This window comes from Oenanthe melanoleuca, chromosome 8 (assembly GCF_029582105.1).
Source record: "Oenanthe melanoleuca isolate GR-GAL-2019-014 chromosome 8, OMel1.0, whole genome shotgun sequence".
NCBI lineage: Eukaryota > Metazoa > Chordata > Aves > Passeriformes > Muscicapidae > Oenanthe > Oenanthe melanoleuca.
The window spans coordinates 13,690,307-13,713,446 of record NC_079342.1 but is presented as its reverse complement, the minus strand read 5'-3'; the positions used below and the strand labels follow the sequence as shown (position 1 = coordinate 13,713,446).

The 23,140-nt window shown below is 39.7% G+C and overlaps 1 protein-coding gene across 1 annotated transcript in view; it reads left to right on the top strand.

Moving 5' to 3' along the window:
* Positions 1-2,140: 2,140 nt before the first annotated feature.
* Positions 2,141-23,140, top strand: part of PRKACB (protein kinase cAMP-activated catalytic subunit beta) — a 66,071-nt gene continuing 45,071 nt past the window's right edge. The window contains exon 1 of the mRNA XM_056497437.1: positions 2,141-2,612. Coding sequence (XP_056353412.1) covers positions 2,567-2,612 — 46 coding nt within the window. The 5' untranslated portion in view covers positions 2,141-2,566. The remainder of the gene's footprint in view (positions 2,613-23,140) is intronic.

The window sequence follows — 23,140 nt, the reverse complement described above, 5'->3', positions numbered from 1 at the left end:
AGTATCTATAAACATTGGTATGTTTTGCAATTAATCAATGACCATTAAATTGTTAATATAGCATAAGACGTGTGAAAGTGAATATAAATGTCCAACCCTAACTCCTTATTTCTGTTATCTTCACCTACATGTGTAATGCTAGGACCATGGCTATGGTTCATTTAATGTTTCACACCACTGTTGAATTATATTTGTTAGATTTCTGATAAAGAGAGTGTTTGGGTAAAAACATTTATGCAAATCCATCAGTGCTGCATGTGCATTAATACCATGTGATTATTTGAGAACCAGTGTCATTGCATTGGTGTGCACACACACACAAACATATATATATGGTGCTGGACATGTATATGTAGGATTCTGCTGGAGTGCATGCAATGACCAGCAGATCCTTGTCCACCAAGACCCAAAGGGCAATAATGACTCTTGGACCTTGGTGGATTCCCACATATGCAGCCTTTGCAGCATAATTTGCTAGCGAAGGGATGAGATGTACCAGGAATATGCTAAAGATGCTGCAGCATATCTCATTTGTTAGCGATACCACTGCTGTCTTCTCAAGGATATCAAAATGCCTGTCAGCACCTGGATGAAAATCAGCTGACTCAGACTCTATCTGGCCAAAATGAAAATTCTGATGGCTGGAACAGGGAAAACATTTAAAACTGCGATAAGATCTTTGCCTGAGATGTCATCTTCAGATATTTATTTAAATACTATAGCACCTCAGAGTTCTATTTTTTGTCATTGTATGAATAATTGAGACAACAGATGGCAAAACTACCCTCTCCTTTTCTCATGCTTAAGTTCTCTTCCTGGTGCAGATCTGGCCATTGCAATCTACATGCCGTTCCTTGGCAGGGTGAATTACTGATAACTTGCTGAACCTCTTTTTAAGTGCATAAAGAATGCACGGATTCCAGCTTTGGCAAAATGAGACAGCCCTCTTCAATAGTAGCTGCCTCACTGCCCCCAATGGTTTGCAGGTTATTTCCTCACAATGTTTGAGTCTTGTTTCTGATCTTCAAAGCAACAGAGACCTGGCTTCCTCAGAGACAGCTTCTTTAATCATAGAAACAGAGGTACTCCACTGAAGAAAGCGGTATCACACAGATCAGGATAATGCAAGGGAAATGGTAAAGAAAATAAGAAGAAAGTCCCTTAAACTGAAAAGTTCATTGATCAAACCTGAATCTACAAAACATCAAGATAATTCAGGTAAGTGTTCCCAAAACTTTGCAGCCATATAATCCAGGCAGCATGTACAACTGTCAAGGTAGATCACACACTGCTGAGATCTGCCCGGTGTTCCCATACAATCTACTCCACTGTACAGGCTCAGGAAACTGGAAGTATCTACTTTAATATGCATTAGTGTATGTGTATAAAATCCTGTATTATAGTAAGGTAATTCAGTATTAGGCTGTGACAGCATGTGCTTCACCAGCAGACAGCCCACGGTGCTGGGAGAGTATATTGATAGCTCCTGTGAAGGGTGGTAGCCAGAACAATTCCTTTAGCCTTGGGGAAAGAATGCTGCTAAAAGAGGCTGGGTATCACATACATTGTCCTGGCAGAACATATGCAGTTTGTGATCCATAAGATTAGCACTTCTGCTCTCCACTCTCTCCACTTTAAAGCACATAAAATAGAGCCTATTTTTTTTTTGATAAGCATTTCCTTCCAGAGCTAAAACACTCCAAGTGTTTCACATGATAAATATATAAGGAGAGCTATCATCAACTTGAAAGTCACAATACCACTTGAAAATGTGTAGCTGTAGCTATTTATGATGGGTGGCAGCAAAAGGGGGGGAGGAAGAAAAAAAACCTCTTTCCTGGCAGCTCGCTTACTTTCTTTTTTTTTTTTTTTCTATAGTCTGGTGAGCGGTGTAAAAACAGTCACTGAACAGGCGGCAAGTGCGAGTTTCCTCCCGTCGGCCGCCGGGGTGCAGGCCCGGGCGGGTGTCCTCGGGGATGCTCAGGGGCGCGGGGCGGGCGCAGCCGCAGGGCCGCGGCCCGCGCGGCCTCCCGGGGTCACCTTGGGCACGGCGGCGGCCTCGCCCCCGCTGCGGCCGCTGCCCCGCGGGCGGGCCGGGCCGCGCCTGCCCTGCGGCGGCGGGGGCGCTCGGGGGCCGCCGCCCGCCAGGCCGGGGTGCGGAGGCTGCCGAGACCCTGCGTGCCAAGGCCGCGGGCGCCCGCCGCCCGCGCCCCCCCGGGCCGCTGCCGGGCGGGGGGCGCCGCCCGGGCTCCCGCAGCCCCTGCCCCGGGCCAGCCCCCGCCCGAGGCGGCGGCAGCGGCCCGGCCATGGTCGGCTGCGCCCCCGCGGGCGGCGCAGCGGGAGGAGGCGCCGCCCCGGCCGTCATTTCCGCCGAGTGCGGGGCGGGGGAGGGGGCAGAGCGCTCGCCTCCTCCTCCGCGGCGGCCGGAGACACAGAGACCCAGAGCGGGGCCAGGGCAGCTCCGCCGCCGCTGCCGCCGCCGCGCCCGCGGGCCGCGCCGCCCCGCCAGCCGAGCCCGGCCCGGCCCCCGCCCGGCATCCCTCCCGCCCCCCGCCCCGGCCCGGCCATGGGGAACGCAGCCACCGCCAAGAAGGGCAACGAGATCGAGAGCGGTGAGTGAGGGGGACGCGCCGCCGCCGCCTCCGCCCGGCTCCGCTCCCGGAGGAGGGCCCGGGGCCGGGCCTGGCGCGCCTGCCCCGCGCCGCCGCCGCCGCAGGCCCCGCGGCCTCGGGCCGAGCCCCCCGCCCCTACAGGCCCGGCCGCGGCCTGCGCGGCGCCGCGGGGAGCTCGCCCGACGCCGGCCCCGCCGCGGGGCTCGGCGGGCTCTCGGGAAACCAGCGGGACAAACCCGCCCGCGGCGCCGGGCCGAGGCCGCCGGCGGGCCGCGCGTGCGGCTGTCCCGCAGCAGGTGTCCGTCCCCGGTGGAGGAGGAGCCGGCGGCGGGGCCGCGGTGTCGGCGGGCAGGTGTCGGCGCCTCCGCCAGCCTCCATCCTCGCCCCGGCCCGCTCGCTTTCCCCACCCCCGAACACACCCTGCCGGCGGGGGAGGCCGCCCGCCCGCCGCGCTCCGTCTGCGGCGGGAGGGTTTTCATCCCGCTGCGGGAAATGTAGGTCAGAAACTCCCGTGCTCGCCCGAATCGTGCAGCCCCCGTGACCCCGCGGCCGTGCCCGCGCCCCGCGGTGCAGCCCCGGCCCCGCGGCGTGTTTACATCGCTCGGGAGTGCGCGGGGAGAGCCCTCGGTACTGCGTTGCTCTCCTGAGCCCTGGGTAAAATGGAAGACAAAAGCATTGATCTGAACTCGTCATGGCAGGGAGCTTTCTGCTGGTGTTTCTGTTCATTTGTTTGCTTTGTTTTTGTTGTTTTGTTGTTTTTTTTTTTCACTCTCTGAGTATTTCAGCATAACTTTCAACAATATAAAGCCGATCCAGTTTTTGGGAAGAAAACCCTAGACTTTTTTTTTTTTTTTTTTTTTTTTTTTCATGTTGACTTACTTCGTTTCTAGTGAAAAACTTTGGGTGTGTTTGTGATGGGTGAGAGTAAAGACAAGACATAGTGAGCAGGCAGTTGTGCAAGCTCAGTGTTGTGACAACAATACCCTTTGTTACTGGAAAATCCTGGGGCATTAAAATGGAAAACAACGTCGAAGTTGAGGGGTTTGTTTTAGTTTGTTGTTTGTTTGTGCTTTTAGTTTGATTATTTTTGTATATTTACTATTGAGGTCTGGGGTAGAACTGGGTAACCCGATTTGCATAGGCCAGGTCCTGCCCACACAGCATTCCTCCGGCTTCCCAGGGATCTGCAGTGGGTGCTTCCAGCTGTGGGAGCACAGGCTCTGCCTGACCTACCCAGTGCTGATTGTTGGCTTCACCTTTCAGTTCTTGTGTCTTAGCTCACTATTATTTTAGACTTCACAATCCATATCTGTTATGGGTATTTGACCATTCTTGTTTAATGGTTTTATTTTTTAGTTGAGTGTATTAATTTTGATTTTAGCCTAATTATAAAGATAAGTATGGAGATGGTGGATTGCTTGAAGTACTTCAAATGACAAAACACTCCATTTTGTACTTTATGGTAACTGTGCTGCTATTAGTTTATGCAATTAAATAACAATACTACACGTAATATTTACTTCCATTTTAATGAATTCTCATATGACAAAATACAGTAATTTTTTAGGTTGTGGAAAGAGTTTCCTTCAGACCTTTCTCTTTCCCTTTGTTAGTTTAAAAATTAATTCTGCTAGAGCCATCAAGCTCAGATGTTTAATTACTCAGTATATTTAGCAGCAAAAAGCTCTGTAATGATACAACTCCTGTAACTAGGAGAAAAAATTGGTAATCATTGACATACTGCTGGGAAAGACCAGGATTCACTCACCATGGAAGACTGATAATATATCAATACTATGCAACTAATTATTTATTAGAAACAATGTTTGGTTTACTGTCAGTAAATGATAATTGTTATATATATATATTCATATGTATTTATTCATATTTATTTGGCAACTAAAGAAACATGAAATGTGATGGAGCTTTTATATTTCTGAATTATTTATTTACGTTGTTGAACCAGTTTTCTAGTTTTGCCTGTTAAGTGTCCTCAGTAGCATGCATTTCAGACTACAGGACAGAGAAAATGAAGCTGAAGGGGTAGCAGAGGAATATCCAGCTTTGAATTCTAAAGGTGATGTTACGCCCCCGATCCATGCATGGAGCTTATGGAACTGTGTGGATCAAGGGCATGCTAAGGTCCCTGGAAGAACAATGAGGGTAACGCAGCTTTCCCTGATAACTGTACTTACTAGTTCGTGAAGTGTAATTTGAGACCTCTTGTACTGTCTATGTTCAGCACAGAAAATGCTGTTCACCCAACTATGGCCCTTATATCCTTCTCATTTATTGTAGCTTTCCATTTATAGTCAAGTATCTTTAGTACTTGTTACTTCACTTGGGCAATGAAGTGAAATACAACCGTGAGTATGTGAACACCAGTAGTAGATGAGGGCAAATGTTTTGTAGTATTTCTGGGCTGAAGTTGCAGGTGAATGAAATCGGAGTGGTGGTGGTTTCTTAAGCTTGGCCGCCACAAGAGTGAATTGGGCTTGTGTAGCAGGGAGGGCAAGATACATTGTGTATACAGAAGATGGAAAGGAAAGCTTCAGTGTAGCTGAAGGGGCCTGTTAGGGGTTTATTTCTATGGCCTGTTCCAGGCTGTCCTAATGTGCATTGGATTTTGACTTGGAGGACCAAAACTAAAAGTTGTTCTTTGGTAATGAGAAGCTTCAGGGTTCTGGCTCAGTTTAAAACTTTATTTGTTTTAAATGCTTTCATGGTTTTTCTCAGGGCACAGCAACCTACAAATTCTGAGGGCCTTTTAGAATAGTAAATGAGTATCTTTCATTTGAAGTCTGGAGAGGCACAATTATCAGTTGCCATAAAAGTTACTCTGATTCCTCATCCTAATATTAATTTCATTATTCTCTTCGTTATTTTGGGGTTTTTTTTTTTCAGCTGCTGAATTTACAGTAGTTGAGAACTTTTGCAACCTAGAAGTTAAAAATATCAACATGTAGTAAATTGTTTTTTAAAAAAGGCCACAGGCAGTCATCCTTCACTTGTTGTGATTAATGTAGAAAAATATTATCTTTATTGTTATACATTATCTTGGAATAATTTTTGAAGGTAGCATGAAACATGACTATAGCACATCTGAGGTTTAAAAAAAGTCACATAACTTTTTAATTCACCAAATAAATCTGTTACTTTCAAAGTAATTATTAATTTTATATGAAACAGGAATGTTTTAACTTTATTAGAACTACTTTCTAAACTAGAATGAATGTCAGCCCTGCAAAACTATATAGTTTGCAGAAAGTTTTGTGTGTTTTACTTCAGATAACCCAATAATACAGTTTTTAAAAGTAATTATGATGTATGTCTCCGAATTATTTGCCCTATTAGATATGCAAAGGAATGTCTAATGGAATGTCATACATGACAGCAGGAGGTTTGGCTATAAATTAATAGTAATCCCACTTGGTGGTTTTTTTGTGGTTTTTGTTGGGTTAATTTGTTTCTTTCATTGTGCATTCCCCTGTTCCCCCACAGATTCAAGAGTACTTAGGTGTGATGTTGTCTTTTAGTGTATAACCACCAAACTGGATGAGAAACCAGCTGATTAGAATACATTCTTTAGGGACTGGAATATTTGAAAACTTTCTCGTCTTCCAGTAGATCCTGATGACGTGGGCTTGGCTTTTGAATTTTATTTGCTGGGATTCAGATGGTCTTTGCTGCTTTTTGTGTGGCAGCAAATTGCTCTTAAAATGTATTTTGAAAGGATACTACGTGATTTTCAAAGCATAATTCTGTATGTGTATCTTCTTACCTGGTAGCCAGATCTCTGGTTCTATTAATCCAGCATGATTTTATTAACTTTAACTTCTGTGGTCTTTAAATAGCCAAGTACAGCATGTGTGATGTGTATTCTGCATGTGAGTTTTATGTTCATTCACTCCCCCTTCTCCTTAAAGTGTTCCCTACTGTATCTTCAGTATGACAGAGTACCCATTACAGTCAATTCTTTGCATTTTAATTCTTCTAATTATTCTTTAAGTAGTGCTCCTTTGAAGTGTGCTTGACAGGAAGATGCAGCCCTCTACTTTTTCCAGCAAATTTTTATCTCCTCTGGGTACATTTCTTGAAAACGGAGGGGTTTTTTCCATATTTTTTGTGTGTATTCACTGCTGGGTCATTCTGTTGTATTTTCTTGCTGAAGACCAAAAGAGACCACAGGTGCAGAAATAAGACTAGATGAGGCAAGGCTCTATCTCTGCTGACCTTGGTAAGATTAAAACTGGTGAAGTAGAGGTGAAAAGCTCTGTATCTATTGTATCCCCAGGTACCTGATTCCCTATCACTTTTCCAGAGACATTTGCTTGAGTGTTTTTGACCAGAGTGTAGTGTTATTAAGCAGAGAGTGTCTTTTTTCTTTTGCTCATTAAGTTTAGCTCTCCAGTTTTGAAATGTGTAGCTATTTGGAGCATTGTCCCTGGATCAGAACATCAACTAAAATATGCATTGTATAAAGAGTAATTAACCATATATATTGGAGTTATGCTGGAATGGTCTGCATGAATAACATCTCTAAACTATGTATGTAAAGCTTCTTTCCCACTATGTTGAGTTTGTACCATCTATTAATGAGGTAGGTTTCAGAAATAAGAAAATAATAAATAGTTATAATTACTTGCTGAAGAAATATCTAGAAATCCCTCTGCTGTAATAGCCAATGTAAGGCTGCCAGTGTGCATCATGTGAAGAGAGGCACCATCTGAAAATTCTGCTTTAATTAAAAACAAAATGCTTATTCACAGCTTGGACTGGCAAAGAGAGAGGTTATCACTCATTAAAGATAACCACACGGTAGCATAACAAAAGGTCAGAAGGGCCTCCAAGTGATAAATAGGTTTGTATTTAGCTGTTGTGGTTAGGCCTTTATTACAGACTCAAACTACTTTAAAGACCAAGTATTTTAAATTACTTGACATTCCCTCCTTGCTGGGTTTGTTTAGTATTTGTTCATCTACCCATCCACATTTGTACAAGTGATGTAATGAAAACTAATATCTTGAATAATGCTGGGATTTCTCATTCTTTCAAGTCACTTTGTTCCTTAGCCTAATTAAGGCTATGCTGTGCTGCAAAAATGAAGCCTGTTACTGGTTCATGCAGCAGAATGTAAGGATGCAGCAGTGCAGGTAACAGTGTGGAGTGGAAGGCTCTGCACCTCTTCATGCCTGACTGGCAGGGAGTCTTCTCTAGATAGTGAAAGTTGTTCTGGAGCTGGCACATCCCTCCTTTGGACAGAGCTCCTTTAGAAAGGCTGTCAGATTTTGTATTTAGCCTGCATCCTTTCATTTAGACTTGTTTGTCCAGATGCTTTTTTTTTTTCTAAACTACAGTGGTTGGTTTAATAAAGAATATTGTTTCTGCTATACAGCAGGTGAGTTCCAGATCAGATCTGAGTAGACTGGTTTGTTTTGTTTTCTTTAATCAGTGCTTCTAGCATTTAAGCTTGCAGAGTTTTCAATGTTAGGAACCTTGAGTCAGTGGGGGTTTTCCTTATAAACTTGTGAAATATAGGGCTAGAACTTGGTAAAAAAAGTCTACCCTGCAGTGCTGCTCTCAAGCTTTGATTCAGGTGCAAAGTGCTATTTCATAAGCATTCCTTACATTTGCAGTTCTGCTTTTCTATCCTGTCACTTGTTTTCCTGCCTCTATACCCTCAAGTGTGCTGGAGTAACTATTTGAGACAACAAGGTGAACTGAATTTCAGATTGATATAGGTTAAAAATAACCCTACAGAAGAGGGAAAGCAGAAAGGACTTTAGTTAACCTGGATTTGGCTTCCTGATCCAGTTCACTGCAGCCACACAAGCAGTTGTACCAGTGCAGGTGGGATGTGGCACAGAGAAAAGAGTGGATAGCAGGCACTAAATAGGAGGAGCTGTCTGACCTACTGCTGGTGCCAAAAGGAGAGCTGTGGTTTCAGGCTGTGCTGCAAGTATTTTCCTACCATAAGCAGTTTCTCTGCTGTGAGGTAGAAATGCTTCCTGGGAAATGGGAAAGAGGACAAAGTAGCACTGGAGCTCTGAGGAGGTAAGTGAAGGGAGGAAAATATTGTCTTGGAGTTGCAAAACTAGAAGATAAAGTAACTTTGTTTCCTTTTTTTTTTTTTTTTTTTTTCTTCCCTGTCAATGACACACATTTTATTTCTTTGTGTTATCCTGATGTTCAGGAGGGCTAGTCATGAGCTAGGACCCTATTTTGTTTGTACAAACACAACATAATTTGTTCTCTGAAACCACAAAAATAAGGTGAATACTGATAGAAAATGAAAGTGAGACTCTTAGTTTGGGTTGCAGGAGAATTGGGATCCAGCAGTTGGGAGGGTGTGCTGTGCAGGGAGCTGGAGGGGGATGCTGCCCTGCCGGTGGTGTTGGGATCAGCAGTGCTAAACAGGAGTCTCTTCAGGGCTTGCTTGAGCCTCTCCTTGGCATCCCCCTCGCTGTTTCTTCCGCACCCCACAGAATCACATCCGCTCAGAGTAAGGTTTCACAAAACAGCTGAGCCCATCTGGTGACTTGCACTGTTGAAAAATCAGGTTTTATTTCTAGACCCTTCACAGGTCATAATTCAAATGTTTTTCCAATCCATTGCTAAGGTCTTTTACATAGGCTGAAAACAAGGCAGGTTTTATCTCTTTGGGTTATCCATAATTATTTTTGCACACCAAATCAATTCACTGAGGTGTCAGATGGCAAAAGACAGATTCAAAGGAAGCACTGAAAGCACCATTGGCAATGAAATGCTCAGGTGGCAAGAAAAAGGAGTCTATACTTTTTAGCATTGAGCTCTTTAAGACCTCACTCTGCTAACTTCTTGAAAAAATTACTATAAACTACTACTTTCTCATCTGCATTTGTTTATATAAGAGATTACTTCAAGACTTCAAGGTTTTGGTGAGAGATGTTAGCACCTAGCAATTGGACATCTAGAACTACATGAAGGTAGAGAAAAATAGAGGAAAACATTGCTTGTTTCTATCTCTACACTTGTCATATGGATCTTTAAGACAATAGTATTTTAGAAGGGGATTGTTTTATTCTGGTTTTTTTTTTTTTTTTTTTTTTTTTTTTTCATTTTGTATTTGTTTGTTTGGTTTGTTGGTTTTTTTTTTTTTTTTCCAATTTGCTATTCAGAGTAAGAAATGTAACAAAGTTTTTATTTCTTCCCTTAAATTACTTTCTGCTTTTCTCTGCCCAGAAGGAAAAGGTGTTTGCTGGCTTCTGATGGAGTGAGTTCTGTTACAAATTCCTTGTTATACATGTAGTAAGGGTTAGGCTAACTTAGCATTATACTATGCAGTAAAGGTGTGGAAACACTTTGGTATTTGTTTTGTGAAGGTTTTTAATGCTACAGCTTTTGTGACTTCATAATAAACAAACAGCTTCTCTACTCTGGGCTGTCATCTTTCTGTAGTTTTGAGCGAAAAAAATGAGGATTTTGGAAATACTTTACAGTAAATCAGGGAGGTATATAAATATGCTCTGCATGTAAGAGCTAAGTGGGTGTCCAGATTCTGTGAAAGCAAAAATCTATTCTATGACACAGCTGATCTTTACCAGAGAAAGCCTGATGGGCACTTTGAGCTAAATCCTCCCCTTAGGGAGGATAGAGAGGTGCTGTTCTACTTGCACTGACCTTTTTCTTTAGAGAGATACAGTATTTCTGTGATAGACTAATACTAAAGTAGCAAGGTATCTTACCTGTGTGCCCATTAAAATGTTGCTAGGTGAGTGAATATCTAAACTGTTTGGTGATTTATAAATGTAGCTGTTAGTTTGTTATTCCTCTGCCTCTGGTTAACTTGTATACTTTTGCTAAAATACTGTAATATTTGAACAGAGGACGTCGGGTACTTTTTGTTTCTTTTACTTTTCTCAGGTTAATCTGCTTCCAGGAAATATGAACTCATTAACATACTGCACTTGCTGCTAGCACTTGTCTGTAAACCCACAGACATCCACAGCTGCCACGTGGCTCAATAAATTAAAACAAAGGAAAGTGCATTTTTGGCAAGAAGATGGAAACCTGAAAGATAGAAAAGACTGTTACTTTGCCTGTGCCTAGAATCAGTTTGCTTTTCCCTTTCACAAAATGACATAATTAAGGGTGTATGTACTCTGCTACTTCAGTAGTTGCATTGTTATAGTAATTAAGGTTAGTTTTGATTACTGTAACATTAGGCAGTTTGAAATTCTTTGTCTTGTAGCAAGCAGCAGTAATAGTTTTATTGTGTATGTAAATTCTGATTGTTAAGCATATGATAATCTAGCCTTACTTTGCACAGGGTGAAATTGTGATTTAACTGCACCAATGTCTATCATTAAGATAAAGTTTTTAATGCAAATTACCTATATTCAAGCATTCTATTAACTGATCCATAGATTAATGTGGAGGATGGAGGTTTCAATCAGGGCTTCTCATTGAAAAACAGGGTAGGTGGATAGAGAGAGAGGAAGAGCATTATACAGGTAAAGTCATGCCAAGCCCATTGAAAGTTCATGGTGTTTTCCTCTAACAGGTATAATGAAAGGAGATGTTTTCACTAACTTGTTGAGGACTGTTTTATATTGGGTGGTTTTGAAAAATTCAGTGCCTCAGTTGTATGTTTGTTCCTTGTGAAAACTTGTGTAGTGAGAAGCACATTCTGCAGCTCCCAGCTCTGGTCCTCTGCTTTGGGAACTATGGATTAAGCATTCTAAAGCAGTAGAGTGCAACAGTGTTCAAGCTGGATTCTCTCCCTTGCTGAAAAATCTACATTGTAGTGGTATGTGTTTACATGAACTGAACTTCAGAGAGAAATTAGGTGCTAAATCTTTTAGCTTAATATAATGGCTTGTATGAATATCAAATTGCAAGACAAGCAAGTTTTGAAATTTGTTTTTGTACAACAACTTCATGGGAGGTGGAATTGCCTGGGAGATAGAGGGTGTGTAGTGCTTTGTAGTGGTTCTCAGGGTGTTTCCTAGTTCTTTTGCAAATCGGCAATTTTTTCTTTAAATTTCTTGAGGGTGAATGATGAAATGCAAAACTGACACTAAAAAACTAGGCTGTTTTTTGCACAGATTGCACTAATACCGAAGAAAGTTCATTTTCTATCTAAATTTGGACTGTTGTTGTGGCATGCTTTTTTCCCCAAAAGATTGCTCTTTTGATACTACCTTCCTCATTAACCAGCTGTTCATTTAATATTCAAATGCAGAACTTATTTCATTTGCGTAATTTAGGATTTTTATATTGAACTCCAAGGTAGGACATTCTTGAACTTAATGTGCTCAGAGTTTGAATTTTTTCCATTTCAGTTAGCAATTGTTTTTAAACAACACTTACTACCATGTGTTGGTCATGAACATCAAACACCTTGCATCTCAGGTGAACACTCCTGAAGAGGTTGGTAAGGATGGAATGATGTTCATGTGAAGAATTACTATGTAATTGCTATGTAAGTGACATCTCTTATCTAGAATAGCTAGAGGGCATGATCTGTAAAACTGTGTGGCATGGGGAGTGAGGAATGTCCTACACTTGCTTTTTTTCTTGCTTTTTTTTAAGGAGCTGCTTTGAGCCATTGCTTCTATTGGCTTTTTCCTTAGGAACAGATACCAGTTTATTCCTAATAAAACATTAGAACTCTCCTTGAGAATGAGAAACTACAGAAAATGAGGATGGAGAAAAAACAGGCAACAACTGGTAAAAGAAGGGATGTGAGTTGAGAAATGTAAAAACAGGTAGCCAAAGGGAGCTCTGAATAGAATATGGTTTGGGTCTATATCCACATACTCCCATCCCTGAAAAGGCAGCTGATGAATGCTGACCACAGATGCTCTGTCTGAGGAGGTCAAAATACCACAAGTGTTGGGACATCCTGAAAAGCTTCTTCTACCTGGTTCCAGCTTGGTCAGAGCAATAGTGTCTCTGATGAAGAGACACTGCATCATGTGGAGCCTTAGAGGGGAAATGTATAATTGTAAAGGTGAGCCAAGAGCGTCTTAGTAAGAAGTTTTGGAGAAGCTGAAGTAGAGGTTGCCATTAATCCCACTTGGGCCATGGCATGCATGTGTTCCACCTTATTCCAGAGGGAGAGAGTTAGCTTTCAGGACCCCAGGCTGAGCATTATGGATGTGCTCATATCTTTAATGCATTTTTCTTGGCTGGGCTCTGGATTTAGCCCAAAGTACAAGCTGATCCACCTGGCATCATGCCTCTTCTGATGGTAGGAGATCCTGTCCCCTGCTGTCTAGGCAGGGCAAATGGTGAGAAAGTGAAGCATGAGGCCATAATGGAATTTTCCAAGAAGAGGTGTGAAGATGAACAGGATGCCATGAAGCCTACTGAAATACTGCATGGGGAAGACTTATATCTCACAGGACAATCTTCTGCTGGGGTTACTCTTGCCTCATTCTTGTAGTTGAGTTCAGCTCCTGCTGCAGAGGCAGAGAGGACACCCCTGATTCCTTCATACCAGATGCCCAAAGGTACATTCTGTGGCTTTGTTGTGTACTTGTCACCTTGAATAGTTTGAGCCAGTTCTTGTGGGGTTTTTGGAAGTTGTTGGTTTTTTCATTTGGGCTGGGTTTGGCTTTGGGGGGGTTTGTTTGTTTGTTTTTTTGGTTTTTTTTTGGTGTTTTTGTTTTTGTGTGTTCCTTTTTTGGGGTTTTTGGTGGGTTTGGGTTTTTTTTGGTTTTTTTTTTTGCTTTCAGGACCAGAAAAGGTATTAGTTGTTCACTTCAGAAGAGTTGAGATTTTTTTGTTAGTGTTGGTTTTTGGGTTTTGTTTTCTGTTTTCTGTTTTTAAGTAGATGCTTGGAACTATGCCATTTATTAAAGAAAAACATTTGCAAAGTAATTGACAGCAGAAATATTGAGCATAATTTGGCCAAACAACTGGTTCTTTTCAACTATAAGACAGTGTTGTATGATGATTTAGTTGAATTTTCAAACCAGTTATAGGCCCCATTACTTGTTACTGTTACTTTGGAATGTTTTCAGGCCCTCTTTCAGAAACAATTTTATGGTGTCTGCTGGGCAAGAGTCTTCAGAGTAGAACCTGATTTTTGCTGGTATGATATTTTTGAAAAAACCCAAAACATGTTTGTACTGTTTCTAGCTTGAGGTTTGAGGCTATAATTATGAACAATTCTTCAACTTGCTGCTTATGGAGTACTTACATGACCAATTTTCTTTGGCAGTAAAGCTGACTTGAAAAATGCCTGCCCTTATCACCCCTGCTGCTCTGCTCATAGCTGCAATTCACTGCTCCTCCTGTGCTGATACAGCTGTTCAAGGACTGTAGACTCTGTGCCTCACCACAATGGTTAAGACCCTTGCTCCCACCTGGTGCTGCTGTTTTAACCCTTTATTTCATGGACCTATCTTTAAACACTGCCCCACCTTGTGTTGGGCTGATGTAAAAAGGAGGGATCCAAAGCAAGGGGGAAATGGTGTTGCAAGTGGCTTTTGCCATTGAGGAGAAAACACACGTTTCACTAAAGAGAAGAAGAAAATGCTACTGTTGCATCATGTCTGTCATCTTTTAGATATGCTAACATGAGATGGTTTTTATTTTGAGGGACTCTTTGGAGCCTTCCCTTGATCCAGAGTTGCTGCTGACTGATTGTAGTGCTATGCATCACCACACCATTTTCAAATACTATCTGCAAGAGTTGTCCCATTTTTTGCTTACAACTGAGACTAAAATAGTGTTTGTATCATTTTAGTTCTGTTAAATGTGATTATCCTCGTGGTTGTCAGCACAATTTATTTTGACAAAGGTATCAAAAAGATCACCAGCCTTCCTCTTCATATTTTAATTGCTCCAGAATGTACTCAAATATTTGTTAGGATAAATAAAACTGGAAGATGACTAAAACATACACACTCCTTTTAGATACAGCATGTGAGTAGGGAGTAGCAGGAAGAAGAAGAGATGTACAGAACTGTGCAAAAGCAAAATGAGAGATGTCAAAGAAGACTCTGATAGCAAAGTTAGGTTAAATGGTGTGGTAAAGCTAGAGGTGTAAGCATTGGAAATTTAGTATGGTCTTTGGCAGGAAAAATGAAGGCATCTCCTGAATTTATCTTTTCTGCAGTTGAACTGAATTCTTGCACTTAGTGGTGAAAATACTGATTTTCTGCAGGATGTATTTTTCATTTAAAGTAAAAATAAAGTTCATAGCCTTACCGTCCCTTCTTTCAAAAATAACTTGTGGTAGTTCTGCCTTTCTTTGTGTGAAAATAATTCCAAACAGAAAATAGTAGTTGGCTGGTTTTCCACAGTTCTATTCACAACACTGTAATTTTCTCCACCAACTAAATTGACTCATTCATTTCCACTAATACATACAAACTTACTTGTTCTACTGCCAGTCTTGTTGTTAAGAGGACTAACCCAAGACACAGTGTCTGAGAATACAGATCAGTAGATGGAAAGCATGAAAGTGCAATCCTTTCACATGCAGTCTCCCTTTGGACTTTGACACAATCTTTTCACCAAGAGAACTGTCAGTCACTAGAATAATCCCCCAAGGGAAGTGGTGGACTCCCTAACAGTAGGACACTTAAGGTTCAGCTGGACAGGGTGCTGGACCATCTTGTCTAGGGCATGCTTTTGTCAAGAAAGGTTGGACCAGATGAGCCTTGAGGTCACTTCCAACGTGAGGTTCTATGATTTTCTGACATATTACAGAGAAGCTGTGTAGCAGAGCAAGTCTGTTGAGTTTGAGATTGTTTGGTACTTGTGCAGCACTAGAGCGGGGGGGGTTTGTAGAAAGTGCCTGCAAGCTGGGAAGGAGACAACAGGTACATTTTTAAGAAATAAAGCTGGAGTGAGAATTTTGATTCTTCTCAAATGGACTGAACAAGGTTGGATAGTCTCAAGAAGGCAAGAGTTATATGAAAAACATTTTTGATTTCTTCTTGAATGCACATTTAATACTGAAAAGGAGACATTTAGTGAAGAAGGAAGATGTGAGAAAATTAAGGAATGGTATTATTGGTTCCTGTTAATTATTTTCTAATGATACAGCATCAGCTAGTGCATTATAGCATAAGAGTGTTTTTCCTCTTCCAAAATACAGAAGTACATTAGTTTTGTGTGTTTTTAAAAAAATAGGAATTGTTGACATGTCTGTTGATGTTACTCCTCTTTGGGACACTTCTTTCCCTGCTGATAAGAGCCCAATGGACCTTTATTGCATTCCAAGGATATGATGAAATGCTAGATCTCCCTATTTGTGATTGCATCAAGAACTATTCAATGAAAGGTAGCATTAAATTTTTTCTGATGTTTCATCACATGGCAGAGGGTATTCTCTCATGAAAGATTAAACTGCAGATGCTGCTGACATCTGTTATTGTTTGGGAGGTCCTCGTTTCTTTGTGTAGTTGGAGGATGGTAATCTGAATCAGAATTACTTTCCTGCTGCAGCAGCATCAACTTTGCAGTATCCTATGAGACCATATGTAACCACAACAATACCAGTATTTCATTTTTATAGATGTACTTACTGGAATGGTTTTGTGGTCCAAACACAGAGTAATTGTCACAACATTGGATCATTTAGAACTGAACTAAGACGACTGCAGTGTGAAGTACCAAAATACTTCACTTAGACATCATTGCTGTTTAAAAAGTACTTCCAGCTAATTGTTCTGTTCAAGTACTTCTTCATTGGTGATAGTATTTAAGAAGGGAAGGCAAAATTAGAACAGTTTTGAAAGATTACCTACAAGCAGATATAAATCTGGTCCTTGAAATTTTTACAATTTAAGGAGGCAAAAATGTAGTCCTAACAGCAACCTAATATTTATAGATGCTTTATACTGAAATCTGCATACTTAATATATAGATGGAATTCATTTAACTGAAGGAAGAAAAGCTCTGAACAAGGACAGGAAGAAATTTTTCCTACCATCACTACTTAATGATTTTTCAGGTTGCAGAAAGTGAGGAGAAGGATAACAGTTTTAATACAACAAATATAATTATGCTTTAGGCAAGATCATTGTTTGTAAACATTTTACTGTATTTTGACAGAGATGATGTTGGTGAGAGATTCATTGGAACTGAAGTTAGGAAAATGGGAATAAATGGTAGTTAATATATTGACAGTTGCATCTTAAAGCATTCATGTGTTAGTAGTTTAAAATAAAATGTATAAATATTCTGTGGACATTGTATGTGACATACTACAGAAAAGCAGGTATCAGGTATCAGTTGATGTTTTTACTGGTAAAGGCACAAAATATTGGAGATGATGGCTAGCTCTTGTTCCATTCCCATCTTAATCACCTATTTTGAGAAGGTGGCCAAAATAAGAGGCCTATTTCAAGAGAAGGTCTTTTAATGTATTGTGGGGAGCTTTTTTAAGCAAAATTTGATTCATTTATATAAAAGGAAATAAAATGTATCTGAAATATTTATCCTCTTAGAATTTTTTTTTATTTTTCCATTTAAATCTCAGAACGTGTGGGTCATACTGCTATTCCAAATAGCATTAATTTTGATCTGAAGATAATGATATGTATGCAAGCTCCTTTTAAATAGGCCATAAATCATTTGCAGTCTATGGGGGTGGTGTGAGAGTAGTATTATGAATTGGATGTCCAGTTAGGGGTAAAAAAATTTGGACATTTATATTCAAAATTGATTTTTTTAAAATTAAACCATTTATAGGTAAGGGATCTGCTTCACTTTTCTTGTTCTACTGGCACATACTAGTATGGTGCAATTAACATTTTTTCTTACATCAATGAATGTTTTAACTTCAACAAGAGCATTTTTAAGAAGACTTTCATTTTAAGGAACTGAAAAGCTTTTTAAAGTGAAATCTTATATTTTGATTCTCTGTTAAACAATGCAAGTATAGCATTTTCATTAATTCAAGCTACATGTTTGCAGTATTACTTTTTGATATATTAACAAAGAGAATCTAGCTTAGGAGCAAATGAATTTATGAGGATCAAGACAGTTTGTCTTAATTCAGTGTTTCTATTTTAGTACATGAAACAACATAAAAGATGTATCTTCTTTGCAGTTGAGTATTTTCTTCAAGTTCTTTCCATTGAGTGATTTTAATGACAAGCACTGTTAGGACTCTCACTAAAAGGAAATACTTTCTTGCCAACGAGTGTTTATACATCATCTGTCTTCTGTTTTGTCTTTTGTCTTCTGAAGTCTGGTATAGAAAGTATTGTGGGCTGGTAAGAGTATCGTTCTTAGTGAACTTTACCCCTCAAATCCTGCACCTGTTCAGGTAATACTTAAAAAAGAGAAAGGTTGTTGAAACAAGGTGCCATGGGGTGTTTTTTAACACCTTGTATTTCAAGTTTTTTTTTATCTCATGTTACAGGATAAGTAATAGGGTTGTTTTAAATAGTAAACAATGATGACTGTTGCAGGTTAAAAACTATGTATTTTAATATTTTTAACTGCTCAATATTAGTTAAATTTTGCTTTGCCTAGAAGTATAGGTTACATTATTTCAGTGTTGTTTTCAGTATCTTACTTCGCTTGGTAAGAGTAGAATTATTCAAACACTTCTTATGCCGTCTGTTCTTATTATCACATTTGTGGTATTATGGGCTGGGTAAATTTCTAGTGAAAATGAAGGCTGGAAATGCAACTTTCCTATTCTTGGCAAATAAACCAAAAAGTCCACCAAAACCAGCCAAATTGATGTTTTCAAAATAAAAAAACTGACAGCTCACCAGTGGAATACTTCAGGAAGGAGAACCTGTGTACCTGTATATCATTGGGAAGATGAATTTGTATTGTTTCTGAGGGAAGTCAAACACACAGCAAGAATGCCCCAGAGAGAGAGTTTGAGCAAATAGTGGAAGACAGCCTGTGAAAAACATAGCAAGGCATTTTTTGACTGAGCCTGGCTTAACAAGCCTTTTTATGGACTTCTCATATTCATTTCTTTAGATAGATAGAATTTTATACATTCTTTATAAATACCCAGGGTTGAATCAAGATAATCTGCAGAGAGCAGCATTTCACTTATTTCTGTTCATGTGATGAGTGGATGATGGAAATAGGTAACCTGCTCAGGTCAAGGAGGGTGTCAGTGTGTATTTGTGTGAGGAGCATGGGTTTGGTTGTTTTTTCTTGACTAGCAGAGCTGTAATGATATGTACTGTCCAAAGGTTCTATGGCTGTATTACCTAGTTCTTTGCCTTCATTTTATGGCTTAATGTTTCTATCAACAGGCCAAGATGTGACTTTTCAGGTGATGCATAATTTTCCTTTGCTGGGCAGTTAAAAATCAGTATATGCTTTCTCTATAGAAACAGCTTCTCAGAGTTTGTGATCACACACCACCTGTGCCACTTTATTTTGCAAAACTGATGCTCTCTTGCTGCTAAGAAAGTTTGTAATTCTTGTGTAAATTTAAAAGCTTTAAAAAATCTAGCAAAACTATTCCAGTTCTGTCAGGCCTCTATTATGCATAATAGAGAGTCATCTTAAAATGATTTTTTATAGTTTTTAGCTCTTATACCAATTGAAGGATTCCTTGCTCAGGCAAATTAAAATCAGTCTCATGATGGAGAGGGCAAGGGTTGTATTAAGGAATTGAATTTATTTCCCTCATTTCTATGTATAGTTCTTAGGAGTCCTATTGAAATTCTTTCAGATGTAATTAACATACACACACAGCCCCTCTCTGTTTTTTCATTACACCTTTTTCCCAAGCTGTCTTTCCATGTGGATCTGTTTCAGACAGATTAGTTTTATGTCTCCATTATGGTTTTGTTCAAATTGGAGATTTTACAATAGTGCATGCACACATTGCTTTAAATTATTTTTTGTTGAAGTTCTATATGAAAGTTATTTGATTTGTTACTATAAGTTAAGCAGTATGGTGGTACAGAATAAAATAAAGTCTCATTTTCTTCCCTGCTTGTTTTCTTCCTGTTCTAATAGTTTTTATTTCTTCTTTGTGAAATAAGCACCCAAATACCATTTCATTATTGTGGGGGTAAAAAAGCAGCAGTACCTACAGCTGAAAATCATCTGCTTTAAGTAACTTGTCACACAGCAAGGATAGTGTCTACTCTTCAAAGATGGTAAAGGCTGCTTCATCCTGCTTCTAGAGTTCTGTAGATTTTTCCAAAAGAGCTCAACCAATACATTTCCTTCACTGCCCCATCCTGAGTGAGTGCCAGGATAGTTCCATACATTCTGCAGGTGGTACCAGTCTGTGGAAAAATGAATACAGGCCTGTATCTGTTGTTACAAACACTGTGTAAACAAGAGCCGTGCAGACGGTGTTAAAAGAATTCTAATTCTGACTTTTTTAATCCCGTTGAATGCCAAAATGTGAAATATAAATAATGTCTTTAAAATACAGTTTTCTGTTTGAATTAAGTTATCTAGATAAGTACTTGTTTATACAGTATGATTTGTAAATGTCTTCCCATGAAAAGACAGTAAATTTTACTAGTCAGTTATTGTCGTTATTCACAAATATTCATAATTAGTATGACAATAGGCTGCTACTTTATCCAGTATCACTTGAATTCCTGATTATTGTTTTTAGAATGTACAATAAAGTGAAGAGGTAATGTGGTAGCTTTTTCAGTGACATAGTTTGTAGCTTGTATATTTTTATGTTCAAGTTAGAGGAATTTATTAAAAATTTTGGGAAGAAATCAGAATGTATAAATATTATATCAAGTTTAAGAAAGACTATTTGGGATCATAAGAAGGGAATAGGTACTGTGATAAGCCTTTGCCCTCTGGAACTCTTAGGGAGTTCTCTTAACTCAGAAATACTTCTAAAAATCTAATTAGAAGCCCACCCATCAGTGTTTTGTATGAATAACAGAAATGTGTCATGCTCTGTTATCACAGTATGAAAATTGTTTGTAGATACTATTCAGCTCTTATCCGAGGTCAAATTGCAGTATTTGTTGACCTTCCTACTTATGCTTGATGCACTGAAAATCTGGGCTGTTAAACTTGGGAGTCATATGATTGTCTAAATCCTTACTTCTCTTTCGCGATGTTCCAGAAAAACAAGGCAATGCAATCAGGCTTAACAGTCCTATTGCTTTTAACCATTTCTGAGTTTCTCTTAGGGAAAGTGTAGCTTTTGGGAAAATAATTTGCTTTTAAAATTAGTTGGCACTGTTAAGCACCTTTCATCTGTAAACTGGCAAATAACTGCAAATATTTATTTTACAGTTAACTCTTTAGAAGTCCTGGGTATACAGCAATACAGTGAAGTGGCATCTTATAATTACCCTAGGCTTGTAGTAACGCTTCTGGTAACTTAAAATAACGTGTATCTTCATTTTTGGTCAGTCATACATTTCAATTGGCAGTCATTTACAGAGAGAAAACTATACCTTATTTTATGGCAATTAGTATATCAATTTACTTCACGTTCTCAAAGTGCTTATTAATTTTAGCTCAAAATAGATCAAATGTACCACATGTGACTGCTGTATCATAATACTACATTTCTATTTTTAAACCTAAATGGACTCTGGGAAAGTACTTTGCAAACTTTTGGCTTCTATTGCAGAGCAGGTTTCCCATGTGTTCCTGGGTGAAGTGCCTCCTAATGGGGTCCTGGAATAACTCTTCATCTTTCTGGCCATGTTTCAAGCTTTTATATTTGTTAATTTAAAAACCCTGAAATAAAGTCAGGTGAATTGTGTAAATTCTTCTTCAAAGTGAGCAAGCTTGGGAGACTTCATCTTCTTCATTTCAGTCCTGAAAATGTTCAGGTACTACAAGGGAAAATGTTTATGCTGGAAGTCATGAGCTCAGAATCATATTAATGGTATTTTGTTTTGAAAATGCTTTCTCTGTGAACTTATATTCAACATCAAAGAAAAAATGTTTGTTTCCTTGTAAGTGACAGGCTTTTCAGGACTTATTAATCTCTTATTAAAAATAAGTCTCGTATTAAAGATATGTCAACTATTGGAAAGCAAACACTTGAACTTTCTTACTCTGCAGGTATGGAGTCGTGGCTCAAAAGTTACGTTTAGGCTAATATTTATTTTGTAATGGCCAATTGGGATCTCTTTATCCCAACTGCACGTGGTCCAAGTTAAATGTTAGGACTTCTCTATCAGTATCTCACCTCACCAAATCATCAAAGTCATGAAAATAGATAGAATCGCCAAGGCAATGAAGAATTTTAGTCATTTCTAGGTTGAAGGCAGCTGTAGAAAGCAACAGATGAGTCTTAGGAGAGCAGGTAAAATGTTACTAAACTGTTGGTTCCATGGCTCTCAGAGCATGAAGTGGTGTTGTACACTGATTGTAGTTGGGCTTTTGAGCAGAAATGTGTGTAATTGCTGCCTGTACTAATTCAGTCTGAGGGTTACGAAGACAAAAATACCAATGACAAGCAGCAAGTTTTTAACAATATATCATAGAGGAATATTAATTATTTTTGCAGTGTGAGCTGCATCATAATTTGGGATCCAAGAGAGTACCCTTAGGTGACAAACACTGACAAATGCAATTCACGATAAACTTTGGATGCTTTGATTGCTTAGCGGGTGAGCCAAGGAGCAGAAGTGCTTTTCTGAAGTCGCTTTTCGTGCTGCAGTCCTGGCTCTGGCTGAAGAGATAGCACCCCAAGGTCTTTTTTAAATTTCATATGAAGACATCAACTTATTAATGATGCTGCAGTCACTAAGTTATACAGCTTAAATGACTTAATCAGTATCTGTAGCAACATCAGGTAAAAATGAAGGATAGCAAAACAAAATCTAGCAAACAATAGTATATGAGGAGTTCATTTTCTTAGCATGCCGAAAGTGTGTCTGTAGTTTGGTACTCAGTTCCTAAGTCAGTTATAGCCAAGTTATAAGCTGCTAAAATACTGAAGAATATTAAAGTGGGTGTTTCATCTTTCCTTTATGCCCAGTTGGCAGTGGGTAACTAAATTAAGCTTTCATTTCAGTTTGAGAACTGAAAAGAGTTGAGATAATAAGATGGTGTTAAATCAGTTTTTGGCCTTTGACTTTCTAAAATGAATGTCTAAAACAGAATTAAGGGTGAAGTTGTATGGAGACATGGAGTATTGTCCTTTAAGTTTAAATGACTGGAAAATTGAGGCAGCAATGGGTTAGGCTGTTTTCTTCATGTACAGTGATAGGCCAGACCTTTTTATCTAGAAAAAATTTGCCTACAATACACTCTTAGAGGCTTGCATTGTAGAACTTTTTTTTTTTTAATAGCATGAGAGAACAGAACTCTTCTAGTTGTTGGATACTGCTGGTGAAGATGCCTTTTCTTGCTCTTTAACTTACCCTGAAGCTCAGGTTTTGCCTTCACTCACCATAGTGGTTTCAGATGCAGAGCCCTCGCTGTCCATCCTTAGCTCCTTGTTTCAGTTTTACCTCTTCCTTGTGCCAGCTCCCTAATGCAGTCTTGCATCAGTTCTCAAATCTTTGCCTGTTAGCCCTTCCTCTGCATTTTTTTTTTTTATTTTTTGCCTTTCCTCCCCCAGTTCTGTTGCGAAATTCTCATTTTTGACC